This window comes from Haplochromis burtoni, unplaced genomic scaffold (genome assembly GCF_018398535.1).
Source record: "Haplochromis burtoni strain Fernald_Lab_line unplaced genomic scaffold, NCSU_Asbu1 Contig_60, whole genome shotgun sequence".
NCBI classification, from domain to species: domain Eukaryota; kingdom Metazoa; phylum Chordata; class Actinopteri; order Cichliformes; family Cichlidae; genus Haplochromis; species Haplochromis burtoni.
The window spans coordinates 2,393,596-2,410,155 of record NW_024582421.1 but is presented as its reverse complement, the minus strand read 5'-3'; the positions used below and the strand labels follow the sequence as shown (position 1 = coordinate 2,410,155).

At 39.8% G+C, this 16,560-nt stretch overlaps 1 protein-coding gene across 5 annotated transcripts in view; it reads left to right on the top strand.

Annotated features, from left to right (window-relative positions):
- The first annotated feature begins 91 nt into the window (after positions 1 to 91).
- espn (espin) overlaps positions 92 to 16,560 on the top strand; it is a 37,548-nt gene continuing 21,079 nt past the window's right edge. For 2 of the 5 annotated variants that reach the window (XM_005941186.3, XM_005941184.3), the window contains exons 1-7: positions 92 to 1,173; positions 4,018 to 4,211; positions 10,835 to 11,021; positions 11,381 to 11,563; positions 12,252 to 12,383; positions 13,214 to 13,469; positions 15,441 to 15,733. In XM_005941186.3, coding sequence (XP_005941248.1) covers positions 874 to 1,173; positions 4,018 to 4,211; positions 10,835 to 11,021; positions 11,381 to 11,563; positions 12,252 to 12,383; positions 13,214 to 13,469; positions 15,441 to 15,733 — 1,545 coding nt within the window. In that variant the 5' untranslated portion in view covers positions 92 to 873. The remainder of the gene's footprint in view (positions 1,174 to 4,017; positions 4,212 to 10,834; positions 11,022 to 11,380; positions 11,564 to 12,251; positions 12,384 to 13,213; positions 13,470 to 15,440; positions 15,734 to 16,560) is intronic. The other 3 variants (XM_014339679.2, XM_005941187.3, XM_005941185.3) reach the window with 2 other exon arrangements.

Sequence of the window (16,560 nt, the reverse complement as noted above, 5' to 3'; positions counted from 1 at the left end):
GGGGGGTTACACTCCCGTGAGAGGCCACTAGATGGACCTCTGTAGTGTGCAAAAGTGCTCGGATCCTGTGATGCTGATTTCACTGCCACATGTAATATTAATGCTGTTTGCAAACAGGATCTGGGGTATGTTCAAAAAGTCCATTGCTGAATTAATGTGAGTCTATCTTGACTGGCAGCGACGAGCACCTTCACCCCAGCAGCATAATTAATGTATATCCAGAGTTGTAAGTAGCATGTACGTACTGCTCCTTTAATTTCTGAGCCGATTTCCAGAAAGCAGCAACCTGTAACAGGCTCAGTGATCCTCCCCCTGATGGATTATTTAACAGGCGCTGAGTCCCATGTCGCCATCTGCTATAGGAAGAAAAACACAGCGGAATATTCCCTGGGGCGCATGATACGCGATAGTTATTCAGCAGCAAAAAAAGGTTAATAAACTAATTTGGGGGGAAAAGATAGTTTAGACCGTCTGGTAACCCAGAACACAACTTGTGCAACAGGTGGATGCTATTGGAGACAGACAGCGGATAACCTACTGAGCTACAACGTCGGGCCAGACAAAGCCTAAGAAAGAGGTTAGTTTGTCAGTCGGGTATGAAGTTTTATTTCAGCATGTAAATATTGCACTACCTGGAAAACAAAAACTTATGAACGATAAAGGGATCTTTCATTTGAACAGCGCTTTGGGAAGACCCATGGAGCGATAACCAAGCGTCTCTCCCACCAACACCCCACCCCAAAATTAACCCGGCTACTGACATGATCCACTCATTTATAAATACAACTCTGACCCTATCCGCACTATCTGCACGGTGATCGGGTCAACGGAGGCTACCAAAGGAAGGAAGGAGTCGCGCAATCTGCAGCAGTCATGGTGGTGGAGGGTGACAAGACCCTGCTGGCCGCAAGGCAGGGGGACGTGCAGACTTTAAAAGTGCAATTAGCGGCAAATGCGCTGACCAGCGACGTCAAGGATGCGCTGGGAGCTTCGCCCGTCCACCACGCAGCCCGGGCGGGGAAGTTAGCCTGCCTGCGGTTTTTGGTGGAGGAGGCAGGGCTGCCGGGCGATTGTGTGGCAAATAACGGGGCAAGCGCGGCGCACGACGCAGCAGCAACAGGCAACCTGGCATGCCTACAGTGGCTACTGACCCAAGGTGGATGTCGGCCAGAGGTGAGTTACTACAGTTGTAGCTGGATCGGTCTAAAAGTGTAGCAGACAGTAGCCTAACTCTGCTTCATCCGACTTGGCTGTCATTTCTCATCTGTGGAGCCTACTCCAACCCCCATTTGAATCAGCTCTCCTCCTTAAAGCACATTATATCTATTTTAGTGCCTTAAACCTACACGTTTTTCCTAACATACACATTAAAATCCTTCTCCTTAGGAATAAAGTCTTTAAGCTTTTATTTTAACATAACTTTCTGTGGGGTTTGCGGGTTGTTTTGTGTCACTGTCAGATATTTTGCTCCCAAGTCCATTTGGTGTGCTCTAAATGTCCTGATGATGTCGTTAATTCTCTTGTAATCTTTAAGGTTTTGACTATAAAAGCAGAAGGTTTAAAAACCCACTGGTCTTTTTCAAAAAGGGACCTTCCTCTTTCACAAGGCCCTGAAAGTTGTTTTCATATTGTTTTGGTAAGACAGTGAAATGCAACAAATTCAAACACTGTTGTAGGTATGAAAGAAATTACATTTAATACCACAAGTAAAGTAAGTACACAGAAAATTATACTTTTTTAAAAAAAAATTTAATTTAAGGCTAAAAACCTGGTTTTCAGTGTTATGTCATGTTTCTATGGTAATAAAGTATGCAAAACTGGATTTGCAAATCCAATATCTCCTGTACAATAAAAACAGTGACTCACAAAAGGCACAAAAAGAAACACATAATGACAGTGTAGTTTGATATTATAATGAGGGGTGGTGTTTGGTGCTGTAAGGATTGTGGTTGAAGTTTCACATGATGAAATAAATCTTATTAACCTTTTCGACCTTTTATTGTTCCTATTTGTGCACAATGCGTTTTTTCACCTGGGAAGGAGTCATAGTAAATGCTCCAACACAATAACATAATCCATACCATAAGTATTCAGTGGGTTTCTCGTTTTATTAGGTAATACATTAAATCTCTCAGCTTTAATTTGTGGAGGTTTACATCAATACTCAAAGGCCTGTTTGAGGAATTTTCTATCCCTCTTAACACAGTTCTTGGGCAGCTGTGTGTCTTTTTAGTGCTCATGCACATAAGAACTGGTGGCAACTAGTGAGTTGACATTTAGACTCAGGAGTTGTCTGCTGATATTAAGAGTAAAGTGTTGACAGTGTCACTAAAGAAACCACTGGACCCACAAAATGATGAGACTCAAAAAGCACAACTCTATCAAAGAGGTATCAAAGATGCCTTGCAAAAATAAAAATTAGACCTCTATTATTAAAAAAAAAAATGAAAACAGGAGCAGAAAACTTGTGAGGATGTGCAAAATCCACTCGAGAATGATCTTAGGGCATATTTTCGCTTTATTTGAATCTCAGATGATTCTTAAATCGATTTGCCTTTTACTATTTAAATCCCAAAATGTGGACACCTTGTAAAGGTTATTCTATGTTGATATAAGTCTTTTCAAATTGAAGCTGAACTTTGCCTTATGTATAATTTCTCATGAAATACAGATATCAAGATACAGTTTTACAGTTTAGCGTGGCCCCAATTTACAACACTTAAATGTATAAACACATAAAGGTTATTCTTGTATATATTTATTTGTAGTATACTGCATATTCCAGCATATTCCAGAAAGATACACAGATGTGCATCATTTGTGCCCTTAAAAGGAAATTCAGATTTAGAGTTTACCTATGTAACCAATATGATAATGAGGAGGAGGAGGAGCTTTGCTTTGACTCACCCACATGGGTCTCATTTATCTTCACCTTCTTGAGCAGAGGTAAAAGTGAAACTGACAAAGTGACAAATTCATATTATGTTATTATGAGTACAACACAGTCCTACAACCCTGCAGTATTAAGTTATCCACGTGAAGAACAGTCATAAGCATTCCATCTTCAAGTGACAAAGAGTGCCCACAGATGAAGTGATAACATGGCTGGTATGTAGTCAAAACTCTCAGTACACTTGAGTGCTTAATGCTTGCTTTCACCTTTGTTTTCTTTTTTTCTTGTTTGTGTTACGAAACTGTGATCATGAGTCTATTTGATGCTAACACCATTAGTCTGTAGCAGTGCACTACCTCAGACCTAAGCATCTGTGTTAGTAAGATGTTAACAGATGACATGTCTGTTCAAGGACCACACAAGTTTGGTCTTTTAGGTTTTCTGTGTTAGCTATTGGTCTGCCTCTTGTTAAAGCTAATTATAGCACTGAGAGCAATTCTGTGCTTGATATTCTTGCTACTGTGGTAAGTTATGAAGGTTTTTTTTTTACTTATTTCAGAAAATAAAAATTGATTCCCCTTCCCATAACAGTGAACAGGATGATCGTGGCTCAAGAGCTGGCAGTTTGTCTTGTGATCGGAAGGTTGCCGGTTCAAGCCCCGGCTCGGTCAGTCTTGGTCGTTGTGTCCTTGGGCAAGACACCTCACCAACCGCCTACTGGTGATGGCCAGATGGTGCGATATGGCAGCCTCGCTTCTGTCAGTCTGCCCCAGGGCAGCTATGGCAACAATTGTAGCTTGCCTCCACCAGTGTGTGAATGAATAGTGGAATTGTAAAGTGCTTTGAAGGTCTCGAAAAGTGCTATATAAATGCAATCCATTATTATTATTAACAGTACAATATACTTTGTAGCCAGTAAAAGTGGCTAGAAAAAAGTATGGGTATCAACTATTTTCTGGAGGTTATTGTTTTCTGGAAAAACAAGTAACCAGTTCAAATTGAATTAGTTATCAAATCATCATTTTATAATGCAAAGTCAGGCTGACAGTTGGTCACAGTTATTTTAAAAGGAGGGATTACAGGACTCCCTAGTTCAACATGTTCCTTATTTGTTTGCTTTACAGGCCAGGGACAGTTCTGGTGCCACTGTTCTTCATCTCGCATCCCGCTTCAGTCACCATGAGATCACCGATTGGCTGCTGAAGAATGGTGAGGTAGACCCTGGGACCCCCACCAATACAGGTGCCCTGCCTGTTCACTATGCTGCTGCCAAGGGAGACTTGCCCTCTCTCCGACTGTTATTGGGGCACAGCCCAAAGTAAGAGCAACATGATATTGTCTCCACAATTTTGTCTTTATCCTGCTGTTGATTAATAGTCATATATTTTGGTAACTTGTAGGATTTCAGTTGATGTTTTGAGCAGGAACTACAGATGCTCTTTATTTAGAACATAATCTCTAAAAGCAAGTCGGGTATATGAACTGCGATATGTATACAAATTGCAGTCCACTTTCTTAACTGCATATCCAATCAAATGTTTAAGAATATAAAACAGAAAATTAATGTATAGGGCTGTTGTTTCTGAAATATGTAACAGTAGATCAATTCCACAGATTCAGGTTTCAGACTCAGTAAGACCACTTAGAAAGTCTGACGCTGATAAATGACGTACTGTGATTTACTAAGGTTAGCGCATCAACTCTTATTTCTTTTCCGAGGTTTAAAATGTTTAAGTCTGCTACAGAAATAGCCGAAAACACCAACTTTCACTCGTAGTCTGTAGAGTACAACTTGGCACTAGGGTGAAGTAAGTTGAACTTAAAGATTTAATTTGATACCTGATACTAAATGCTACCTATTACAATGTAAATGCTCATATATTGTTTTGAAAACAAAGGAAAAAAACCCTCTTGGTGGTTTAACTTTCCCAAAATACTGCACACTACTGCACCATTAATGCTGATTAAGTAATAATGCTGATATTGGTCTGTATAGCTGCATTTTAAGTATATATTGTATTGTACATATTTAAAAAATTGGTAAACTGTAAGAAAAAATGTGTTTTGATAATGAATTAATCATCAGGTTATTTACTTGATTAATCAATTAACAACACCAGTGCAAAAGTCCTAAATATTGGATTTCCTAATACCTGAAGTCTAAGAAAAACAGCAAATTTGTGAATATGTAACTAGCATTAACTTATATTAATATTTTAAATGTCGTTTTATTTAACAAGACAAGTCCTACTGAGGTAAGACATGGACAGCACCATTACAGGTATTAAATACAACACCAGCCTATAGAACAGTTAATTGACCAGTAATTGTAAGATATGTGTGCATATGTGCATGGGTGATTGCCTCCTAATGAATATTACCCTAATCAATGCAGTGTCAGACCCACCTGTGCCAGAGATAATATTTGCTCATACTCATAACCACTGTATTAGTGCCGTGATGAGGGAGTCATTGGTTGAGTTCTTTGCAGCAGCAAAACCAGATAAAATCTTTTATACATGTTGATATATATATATATATATATATATATATATATATATATATCATTTTACAATCAAAGTTTGCCTTAGCACTCATGTCAGATGCATTTAGCTAACAGGTACGGCTGTTAGTTAACACGTCCCAGAGCCACATGCATGGATTAGGTGCTCAATCACGTGGCTGTTGTTTGGTTTGTTTATTGCTGTAGCCATCACTAGCTCTATTATTACTTGACATACTATAAAAGTTATAAAGCAGAAAACATTAACTGCTCAGTGAAAGGATATTCTTTGTGCTTGTATCTGAACAACTATCAGTAAGAATTACATACTGCTACCATAAAGAAACAGAAATGAAATAATGGCTCAGTCTTTAACCCAAACTCTTTTCTAGAACTAGACTGACTTAAAATGACAAGCATGAGCCTTGTGCATTGACCCTTCAATATTGTGTGTTTGCACCCCAGATGGACGCATACCATCTGAAATTTTAATGAGTCTCGTGGACATGTTAGCTCCCCGATAGCTGGGCTTCATTCACTCTTCTCCACCACCCCTCCCACTGTTGCTGTTTACCACCATCCCCATGGTGACACACAGTAGCTCCAACTGGTGATAAGATAATGAGGAAAACAAATCCATCTGAAAAGACAAGCTGCTCTCTAAGCAGCAGCCTCGGGCATTGTTTAGATTGCAATTTTGCAGCCGAGAGATAAAATGGTCGTTTCAGGGTTTATTACAAGCTGCAAATTTGTATTAATGAGTTTTAAGAGGCAAAAAATCACCAGGACTTTTTACTCTCACAGCATTGTTCATCAGTATAAACCAATGGGTTTAAGGTTTAGGAAAGAACTCCTTATACATCATCAAAAGAGTGAATATGTTTATACAAGACCTCATAGAGTATTTCCCCCTATACTTAGTAGTCTTGAGCTACACCTCATTTCTTGGTACTTTGCCTCCAAGGAGTTGCAAGCAATAGTCTTTGAGGCTTTCTGAGCAACCTTTAATTTTTCTTTGGAGATTGGCTGCTTTTTTGTTTTGTAAGACACTTAACACTGAAATATGACTCCTTCAAGTATCAAAGCTGTACATAACTCAAGAGATGAACCATTTTTGTGTCTACACATAACAAACAACTTAGCAAAGGAGCAGTTTTTAATTGTATCTTTAAGCACTTTGTTAGTAGTTTCCTGTCACATTATTTGTTCCTATTTCTAGTTGAATCTATGAAAAATAACAAACGTAACACAGTTTGACAGGGATAAATTAGTATTTCTGCACCAGAAAGGCAATTCTCAAAGAGCTTTTAACTGAAAATGCAACAAGTCCTGAAAAAAATTGAAGAAACCAGACAAGTGAAAGACATAAGAAGAAGTGCCAGGCCTTAAAAACTACATACAACTGATGAACAGAAACTAAAAATCATATCCCTGATGAACAGGAAGTAGTTTAAGGAACTGACACAGGGACCTTCAGTTAATCCATCTACTGTCCACTAAACCCTCATCAGAAATGGTCTCTGTGGCTGCCAATAAGCTGTTCTTAAGGAAGGCAAACAGGGAGAAAAGGCTGAGGTATGGCATATTACACAAGAACTAGACTGCAAATTAGTGACAGCCCGTCTTATGAATCCAAATTTGGAATTTCTTTTTTAAAATCGTCATCAGTATTTATGGAGGTCATTTGGTAGTTTAAGGGCCTAACGCCAGTTGCAAACTACAAAATACTGTTCATCAGTTGTCTGTAGTATCCCCCAAAAGACTAATTATCAGCAACCAACCGATGTGGATATGGTTTGATAAATAGTGTGTTTTTGGTTATTCATCCTTATAAATAAAACATTTGGCTTAAATCTTTAAAAAAAAATCAGCTTGATACGCATGAACTCATGAAAGCAAGAACACACCCCTTTGAATGGTAACAAACATCATTGTTTGGGTGCGCAATCAGACCGGGACGCATTAGTGTCTTTACTTCCAGGGTGTCTGTTGGGTTTCAAATACACATCTAAATTGGTAGTTCACCCCCACCCACGTCCCAGTAAACCAAAACGAAAACCCTCCTGGGCTGTGTCTCTGCTGATAGCCTCAGTACACAAAAGAGTGAATGAATGTAAGATGGTGAAGGAGGGAGTGAGCGTGAGAGGCTACAGACAGGTTATGCAATCTATTAGTGCAGCTTAAGATCTTTGGTCGTGCCACAGTTTCTTCATGCAGTCGAAAAGGTTGCACTTCTGCATTAAGATAATCCAGAAAGGATAATCCAGAAAGGCCGCCTTAACCTCCTCTGGAAACATGCAGAAGGAACAAGCATCAAATATTTGATTACTTTCATCAAATCAGCTTGTTCATTTCTTGCTTTTCACAGATTTGTTGCGTAGCAGTTGCTGAAACAGGAGTGGTTATGACTGAAATGGTTAGCGAAATCCAGAATGTAAACCCATTTCTATTAACAAAGCATGTCCTCTCCCTCCAAGAAATAACCTTGTGTTGGGTCGGGTGTCGCTCATGTATCTGATGATCTGAGCATCAAGAGCACGGGAAAACCTCCCTGCTGAAAAACATAAGAAAAGACAGAACATTATAGCTAGTTTAAACATTTATTTAGACCATAGTACTTAATAAGATTATTGAACATTAAGTGTGTTTTCTAAAGATGTGTACGCTCTCTCATTTTTCTCTGAAAAACATATTTGTTATAGTCCAACAGGTGTAGCAGCTCAAAACTGGTGTTTATTCTGTCTCTGACTTGTTTATATATAATGTTGTTTGAATTCGTGATCAGATACACGGAAAGTAAAGGGTAAACAGGTCAGTGGAGTTTTTTAGTCAGCCTGTGGCTTAGCTGCACTTTTTTTTTTAATCTTCTTAATAACGTCTTGGTACATGTTGAGTAGACCCACTTTCTGCTCTCTTTAATAAAACAGGTTTAAACTGAGGGGCAGTAATGTAAACAGGCTGCATTTTTGTAGTGCTTTTCTAGTCTTAGTGACCGCTCAAAGCGCTTAAATTACAGCCCACACTCACTTTCTCATTCACAGATGATAAAAACAAATCAGGTACCCAGTGTCACGTCATCTCACAGACTGCAGTTGGGGATCAAACCTTCAGATTAGTGGGCAACTGAGCCACAGCTTTCTTTGTCAGACTTCTTTCTTTATCAAGTAGGTAGCACACCTGCCATCAGGATAACATCTGTGCAGTGTGTTTCTTAAAGTGAATCAATAAATACTTTCACAGATTTCAACATGAATAATGTTTGGTTACGAAGCCAAACAAAGTATATTTTATTCAGTTTTCATCATGCACAGTATCAGTTAGAGATATAAGCCAGAAGTGTTGCTTATATGTAGAACCACATCAGACATCCCTGTATGTTCCCGCTGGTTTATATCGCTGTTTCAGTTATACCTTTGTGGCTGTGCTGTCAATTACTGTATATAGAAAAGGTGCAGATTAGAGCTAAGTATTGTGCCATCAGATTTCCATTGTGAAATATGTAAAAACATACAATTTCATACAAAGAACTCACAGGTTGGGAAGCTAAATAAATCATATGATATTTTTCATTATTCAGATGGGAAAAACCACTGAGCAGGTAACAAGCTTTTATCAAGCAAGAAGGCCATTAGTGTGACATCAATTACTTTACTAGTAATGAAGACAACCTTGGTCTTTGTTACCGTGTACATGAGTGGCTGACGAGGTAGCGTCCCTTGTGCCACTTGCTAGCTGTGTTGTCACACAAGGCTAAGCACTTTCTTAGCTCTTTGAAATCTACACCAGTTCTCCACTTCTTTGGTAGAGAGAATTCAAGCCTATTCACTTTGAAGAGTTGTGACAAAGGGAGACTGTGCTTTGTTAGCCTGGTAACCATCAAGATTTTCAGCTATGATTAATGATAAATAGAACTTTTCTTCTACACGGATGGCTGTGTGCAGATAAAATTGTTCCCACTTTTGTTACACTCATGAATAAATAATTTGACTGCCCATTTCCTGATGACAGGAATGCAGATTACTTCCCCTTCTTATTTTGAAATATTTAGTATGTACTTTTTCTGCTTGGAGCTTTTTTCTCAGTCACCCAATAGGCCCTCCTTTTTTTGATCTTCAAAGGTTAAGTTATTCCTTAGCATATACTCTTCCTGTCTCAGAATAGGACCTGACTGATTGTCATTCACATGTGGCGTTAAGTGAGGCAAATCCTTTTGAGGGAAAGCACGACAGGTTTGTGTTTGACTCTGCAGGAACCAACCATCCACTTAAGCTCTGCCTCTCAGTTTACTCAACTTCTGTTGCTCTCTGGCTACTCAGTTTGTCTTTTCTACTTGCACTGTTGAACGAGCACAAAGCAAGCCAGGTAAAGCCAGTGGAGTGATAATCCTCTTAAGAGACTCCTTGCTCATTTGTCAGAGTCCAAATAAAGCACTACCTTATAGGATTTAGTGGAGATATGTTTGTTCACTCTCTGACCTCCCATTGTGACTATAAAGATCTGGGACAAGAAGGGATACAAGCATCAGATGAGGTTTTGCATTGAAGGCGGAGCCAAGGGTAATAAAGGTGAGCAGGATCTGGCTGTGCATCACTGCTGTCTGTTCTCAAAATAGCTGCATGTTGATGCTGACAAGTGTATCTTTTCCTGTCCCAGCTAATTGTTAACTACAGCTTACACTTTCAGTTTTTTAGATTAATACCATTGCTTACATATGAAGATTTAAAAAGATAAGGCTTGTGTTGTTTCAGGTTATTTTCATAGAGTGCTCTGTGCACACATGACGAAACTGATGTTTTGGCTGGCAAATAACGTGCACACCCATCATCTTGTAAGGAGCAGACACAGCCAGGTTTCTTCTCTTCAGTATAAAGACTGCCATCTTTTGTCAGAATTGCCACAAAGAGATTTTTTTTTGTTTCGTTTTTTGCCTTTGTGACAATTGAAATACAATTTAAAATGAAAAATCAGCAAATCTACAACAGAATGTATTGGTCAGTCATTAACACCTGACTGAAGTAGTGGGGCCTTAAGAGAGCTGCGTACAATCAAATACCCACAAATCTCAATGAACTAAAGCAATACTGTAAATAAGAGTGGGGCAAAGTTCCTTCACAACAATGTCAGAAAACCGTCACTTCATGTCACTTTTGCTAAAAGCTACTGAATCATGTGGTGTACTTGGCTTTTCTCACACTGCTTCTGGAGTTTGGACTTTTTTTGTTACACAAATAACATCAAATATCACATGTTGTTGCTCTTCAGCGGTTGTTTTAAACCAATTTAGAACCTGGTATGGACCAGATTATTTTTCTTTCATGATACATTAAAGCATAACATTGAAACAGGGTTTTACAGGTCTGTATTATCACCAATTTGGTTTTTATTTTTCTTATTATGCAGAAGTCTTTCATTTTCCTTACTGATTCACTTTCCTACAGCCTTGTCAACTCCCAAACAAAAAATGGTGCCACACCACTCTACCTGGCCTGCCAGGAAGGCCATCTGGAGGTTGTCCAATACCTGGTCAAAGACTGTGGAGCGGATCCGAGCATTCGAGCCAATGATGGGATGACACCTCTGCATGCTGCTTCCCAGATGGGCCACAACACTGTCATTGTCTGGCTGGTGCGTTGGACTATCAGAACACTGTAGATCATGTCTTAATAATGAAATAGTTTTTCCCTGCCAAATGTAGGGTTTTTTTTTAAACGGAACAAGTGAAGGTACAATACTGATATTTATGATTAAGCAAATTAATTAATATTAGTAGTATTAGTATAATATGCTTGTGATATCTAAAATAGCTTGTGATATCACCAGAAGTCACATCATAATTGAACTTTTAACCAAAATTTTCCTACATCATTTACTTGAAAAATGTGCCAAAGCCACCGTTTACTACTGGAGTCACAAAAATTGGACCAAAAGCAGCTGAAATCTTTCTGATGACTGCTAAGCATTAACCTCCATCTCGTTTCCTGCAGATGAGTTTCACCGAGATCAGCCTGACAGACAGAGATGGTGACGGAGCCACGACGATGCATTTTGCAGCCAGTCGTGGTCACGCAAAGGTCCTCAGCTGGCTTCTGCTGCATGGTGGGGAGATCGTCACTGACAACTGGGGAGGGACCCCCCTCCATGATGCTGCAGAGAATGGTGAACTTGAGGTGTGTGTTAGGTCTTATTGGATCAGCACAGTAGCAGAATATGTGTAAAGAAGCGCTCTTTCAAGAATTGTTGAAGTATATAGAGAAAACTATGTTTTTCATGATTATGTTTTTTTTTTTTTTTACAAAAGAGTTGATCAGTGTGGACTTTTAAGAAGCTCACTGAAACACAAGTCAATAGGGCAGAACAAAGGTTGCTCAGTCTGAGAACAACAAGCTTATTCCAGCTTCCACTGGTGCTTGGTAGAAAGCTTGTTAAATTCATGCTTTAAACTATTTCCAAGTTTCTGTAGACTTTGAAACAGAAACTTTTTCATGAGAGAGAGAAAAATGAATGATAACTAAGAGAAGATCAAAGAAAAGCATGATACTGCTACATTAAGTATTTTGCTTTTAGCTAGGACATTTACATTAATTAGTTGATCAGTGAGGGAGTGTGGTGATATAATATGGTGTTTTTCTGGTCTGATGCAGTGTGAAACAAAACACAATTTGTGTTAACATGTACTCTAAGCCTTGCATTTATCCACTCAATATGTCAAACATTTTACATGTTGAGAGTCTGTCACACTGAACTGAGTGGAGTGTAAACAGTTTTTATCGTTGCTAATTGAAGATGAGTTTAAGCAGCCTGTTTCACAAACACTGACATCAATCCACTCTGGAACTTTCTCTGTCTGCTTTTCAGTGCTGTCAGATCCTTGTTGTTAATGGAGTTGACCTGGGCATAAGGGACCAGGATGGCTTCACTGCAGCAGACTTGGCCGAATACAATGGCCACTCCCAGTGTGCCAAGTATCTGCACACTGTGGAGAACATGGTAAGAGTACATGTCTAAAAAAAATGTAAATGTTGGATGGATGGATGGATGGATGGATAGAAGTCAGCATAAAGTCATATGTTTTATACACACACACGCATGCACACACCCACAGATAGATAGATAGATAGATAGATAGATAGATAGATAGATAGATAGATAGATAGATAGATAGATAGATAGATAGATAGATAGATAGATAGAATGAATAATGGAGATATTTCAATAATGTTTAGCTTTCTATGAACCTGCCTCCCATGACAGACTTCAGACTCAGATAATTAGTCAAGCTACCTGACACACAGTGCTCTCCATGGCCTTAACCCTCTGAAGTTCCTGAGTGGCCAGGGGAATAATTCTTTCTCACAGAGCTCGTTTGGCATCGATGACATATTTCTCTCTTCTTGTGCTCTTTCTCATGGGGCACATTCAGCCAATTGAGTCCTGCATTGTGGGAAAAGCAAAAAGATCCCCAGAGCCATTCTCACTAGCTGTGAGGTGTTTCATTAGTGTGCCTGTAATGCTGTTCTTCTCCTCGTTAAGTCACCAGGGACTGAGTAGCAGTGAGATTTAACAGCTGATGAATGCACATGTAGATTTTAATAAGAGACAAATTTATGAGCCTGCCATAATGACCCTGTATCTTTCTAAATCTAAAAATTAATGAACCAGATGTGTTTTATTAATGATTAATAAAGAATTAATTGATGTACAAATGCTTTTTGCTTTGTTTTAGTAATGTGGAAATGATATCTATATATCAGACAACCAAGTAGAATAAATTGAACAATCGTGAAAATTGAATGTTCATAAAACTCGTCCCCTCGCAGAGTGTGGAGCACCGCGTTTTGTCCCGGGATCCCTCGACGGACCTTGAGTACAAGCAGCCAGACTCTGGCCTGTCCTCCCCAAACACCACCATGCCTCCTTCCGCCCAGGCAGCACACTTTGACATCGGTTCACCATCCAGCTCCCTGTCCAACTACGACTCAGCCAACTCCAGTCAGTCCAGCACTGGGGAGAAGAGGAGCAGCTTGACAACGTCACGAGGCCCACCTGCTCAGCTGAGCGCAGTTGCACACACAGGTCTGCTGCTCTTTACACATTAAGGATATAATATGTATCTTTTTCAAGCATTTCAGAATGACAAATGCCGATCAGATCAACAGCTACATATACTTTTAATCACATCATAATAAGAATGTTGCATGAAAGGCTTGCTTCAGTCTATATCATGACTCTACTATTATGGCATTTCAGCAATAATACAAGGAGTGCAGAATTTTTTGGCAAATTAGTATTTTGTCCACATCATCCTCTTCATGCATGTTGTCTTACTCCAAGCTGTATAGGCTCGAAAGCCTACTACCAATTAAGCATATTAGGTGATGTGCATCTCTGTAATGAGAAGGGGTGTGGTCTAATGACATCAACACCCTATATCAGGTGTGCATAATTATTAGGCAACGTTCCTTTCCTTTGGCAAAATGGGTCAAAAGAAGGACTTGACAGGCTCAGAAAAGTCAAAAATAGTGAGATATCTTGCAGAGGGATGCAGCAGTCTCAAAATTGCAAAGCTTCTGAAGCGTGATCATCGAACAATCAAGCGTTTCATTCAAAATAGTCAACAGGGTCGCAAGAAGCGTGTGGAAAAACCAAGGCGCAAAATAACTGCCCATGAACTGAGAAAAGTCAAGCGTGCAGCTGCCAAGATGCCACTTGCCACCAGTTTGGCCATATTTCAGAGCTGCAACATCACTGGAGTGCCCAAAAGCACAAGGTGTGCAATACTCAGAGACATGGCCAAGGTAAGAAAGGCTGAAAGACGACCACCACTGAACAAGACACACAAGCTGAAACGTCAAGACTGGGCCAAGAAATATCTCAAGACTGGTTTTTCTAAGGTTTTATGGACTGATGAAATGAGAGTGAGTCTTGATGGGCCAGATGGATGGGCCCGTGGCTGGATTGGTAAAGGGCAGAGAGCTCCAGTCCGACTCAGACGCCAGCAAGGTGGAGGTGGAGTACTGGTTTGGGCTGGTATCATCAAAGATGAGCTTGTGGGGCCTTTTCGGGTTGAGGATGGAGTCAAGCTCAACTCCCAGTCCTACTGCCAGTTTCTGGAAGACACCTTCTTCAAGCAGTGGTACAGGAAGAAGTCTGCATCCTTCAAGAAAAACATGATTTTCATGCAGGACAATGCTCCATCACACGCGTCCAAGTACTCCACAGCGTGGCTGGCAAGAAAGGGTATAAAAGAAGAAAAACTAATGACATGGCCTCCTTGTTCACCTGATCTGAACCCCATTGAGAACCTGTGGTCCATCATCAAATGTGAGATTTACAAGGAGGGAAAACAGTACACCTCTCTGAACAGTGTCTGGGAGGCTGTGGTTGCTGCTGCACGCAATGTTGATGGTGAACAGATCAAAACACTGACAGAATCCATGGATGGCAGGCTTTTGAGTGTCCTTGCAAAGAAAGGTGGCTATATTGGTCCTGATTTGTTTTTGTTTTGTTTTTGAATGTCAGAAATGTATATTTGTGAATGTGGAGATGTTATATTGGTTTCACTGGTAAAAATAAATAATTGAAATGGGTATATATTTGTTTTTTGTTAAGTTGCCTAATAATTATGCACAGTAATAGTCACCTGCACACACAGATATCCCCCTAAAATAGCTAAAACTAAAAACAAACTAAAAACTACTTCCAAAAACATTCAGCTTTGATATTAATGAGTTTTTTGGGTTCATTGAGAACATGGTTGTTGTTCAATAATAAAATTATTCCTCAAAAATACAACTTGCCTAATAATTCTGCACTCCCTGTACAGTCAGCAAAGCGCAGGAAACAGCATGGAGCAGTTTTCTTGCTGTCGCTTGATGTCAAAGGTGCCATACTAGTGCTGCACCCTAGTGGCTTGTGTGCAGACGTCATTAGTGTGACATTCATGTTTCTCATTCATCTCTCAGTTGTGTAATCAGATGTAGACTGGAGGGAATGTTTTACAAATGCACACATTTTCCTTCCTGTAACAGGCTGTTGTTTTCACAGGTGCACCAGAGACAGCCATTTCAGACATGCAGGCATACATGGATATGCTAAACCCAGACATCAGCTCCGATACGCACAAGAAGAATGAGGAACCTGATGATGGAGCCTCCAAGCTTCCGCCACCACCGCCCCCCTTTCCCCCACCGCCTCCCCCAGAGTCTCCTCCGACACCCCCTCCACCCCCCAGCTACCCAGCTCCACAGCCTCCACAAGAGCCATTGGCAGCCGAGTTCCTTAAAGTCAAAAGCAACTTGCGCCGTGTGGACAACAAATCCCAAAAAAAAGAGACGCTGGTAAGCTCCCGGTTCAGCTGAGGAAAAGCTGTTTGTCGGAAGTGCCATGAGGTTGTGCAAATATTTTCTCTCTATGGAGGAAAATCTGACGGAAAAATGAAAGCAACCATATTTATATAAATTAGTGTTTGTGTATTTTTCTCAGCAGGGATAGGGTTTCACAGCCTGGCTTATTTATATCGCAAGACCAGCAGAAGATTTCTTTAATGTGACTTCACACAACATCAGCTTCAACATGCTCACTTTTAGCTAAACTTCAGATGTCATTAATTTTGGGAAAACACCAAAAGTGACATGATGTGACCAAGACTAGAAACAGGAGGAGCGGGATGGGGGGGGGAATAAACTAGCCATTAGCTGTTATTTTCCCTTGTGCCTAATCAGTGAGCTATAACTCTTATGTAACACTGTGCCTTGTCTTATACCCACAATGATGTTATTGTGTTAATATTGCTAACGAGGGCAAAGAATATGCTCATTACCGTAGCAGGGCTCTGGCTTGACGCACAAACAATGGTTGATGGGTTTGATCTTAATGCCAGTAATTAATCTGGCCCAAGATCACTCAAAAATGTAGTTGACAAGAAGCAGCCATTAGGACTGGCATAAACATTAGTGTCTGCAACACTGCAGTACATGTGAATTTATTTAATATATGAGTCTCTCTCCAGTTACAAGTTTACTTGACTTTCACAAAACACTCAAACCAAGCATATACATATGTATATATATATATATATATATATAGATAGATAGATAGATAGATAGATAGATAGATAGATAGATAGATAGATAGATAGATAGATAGATAGATAGATAGATAGATA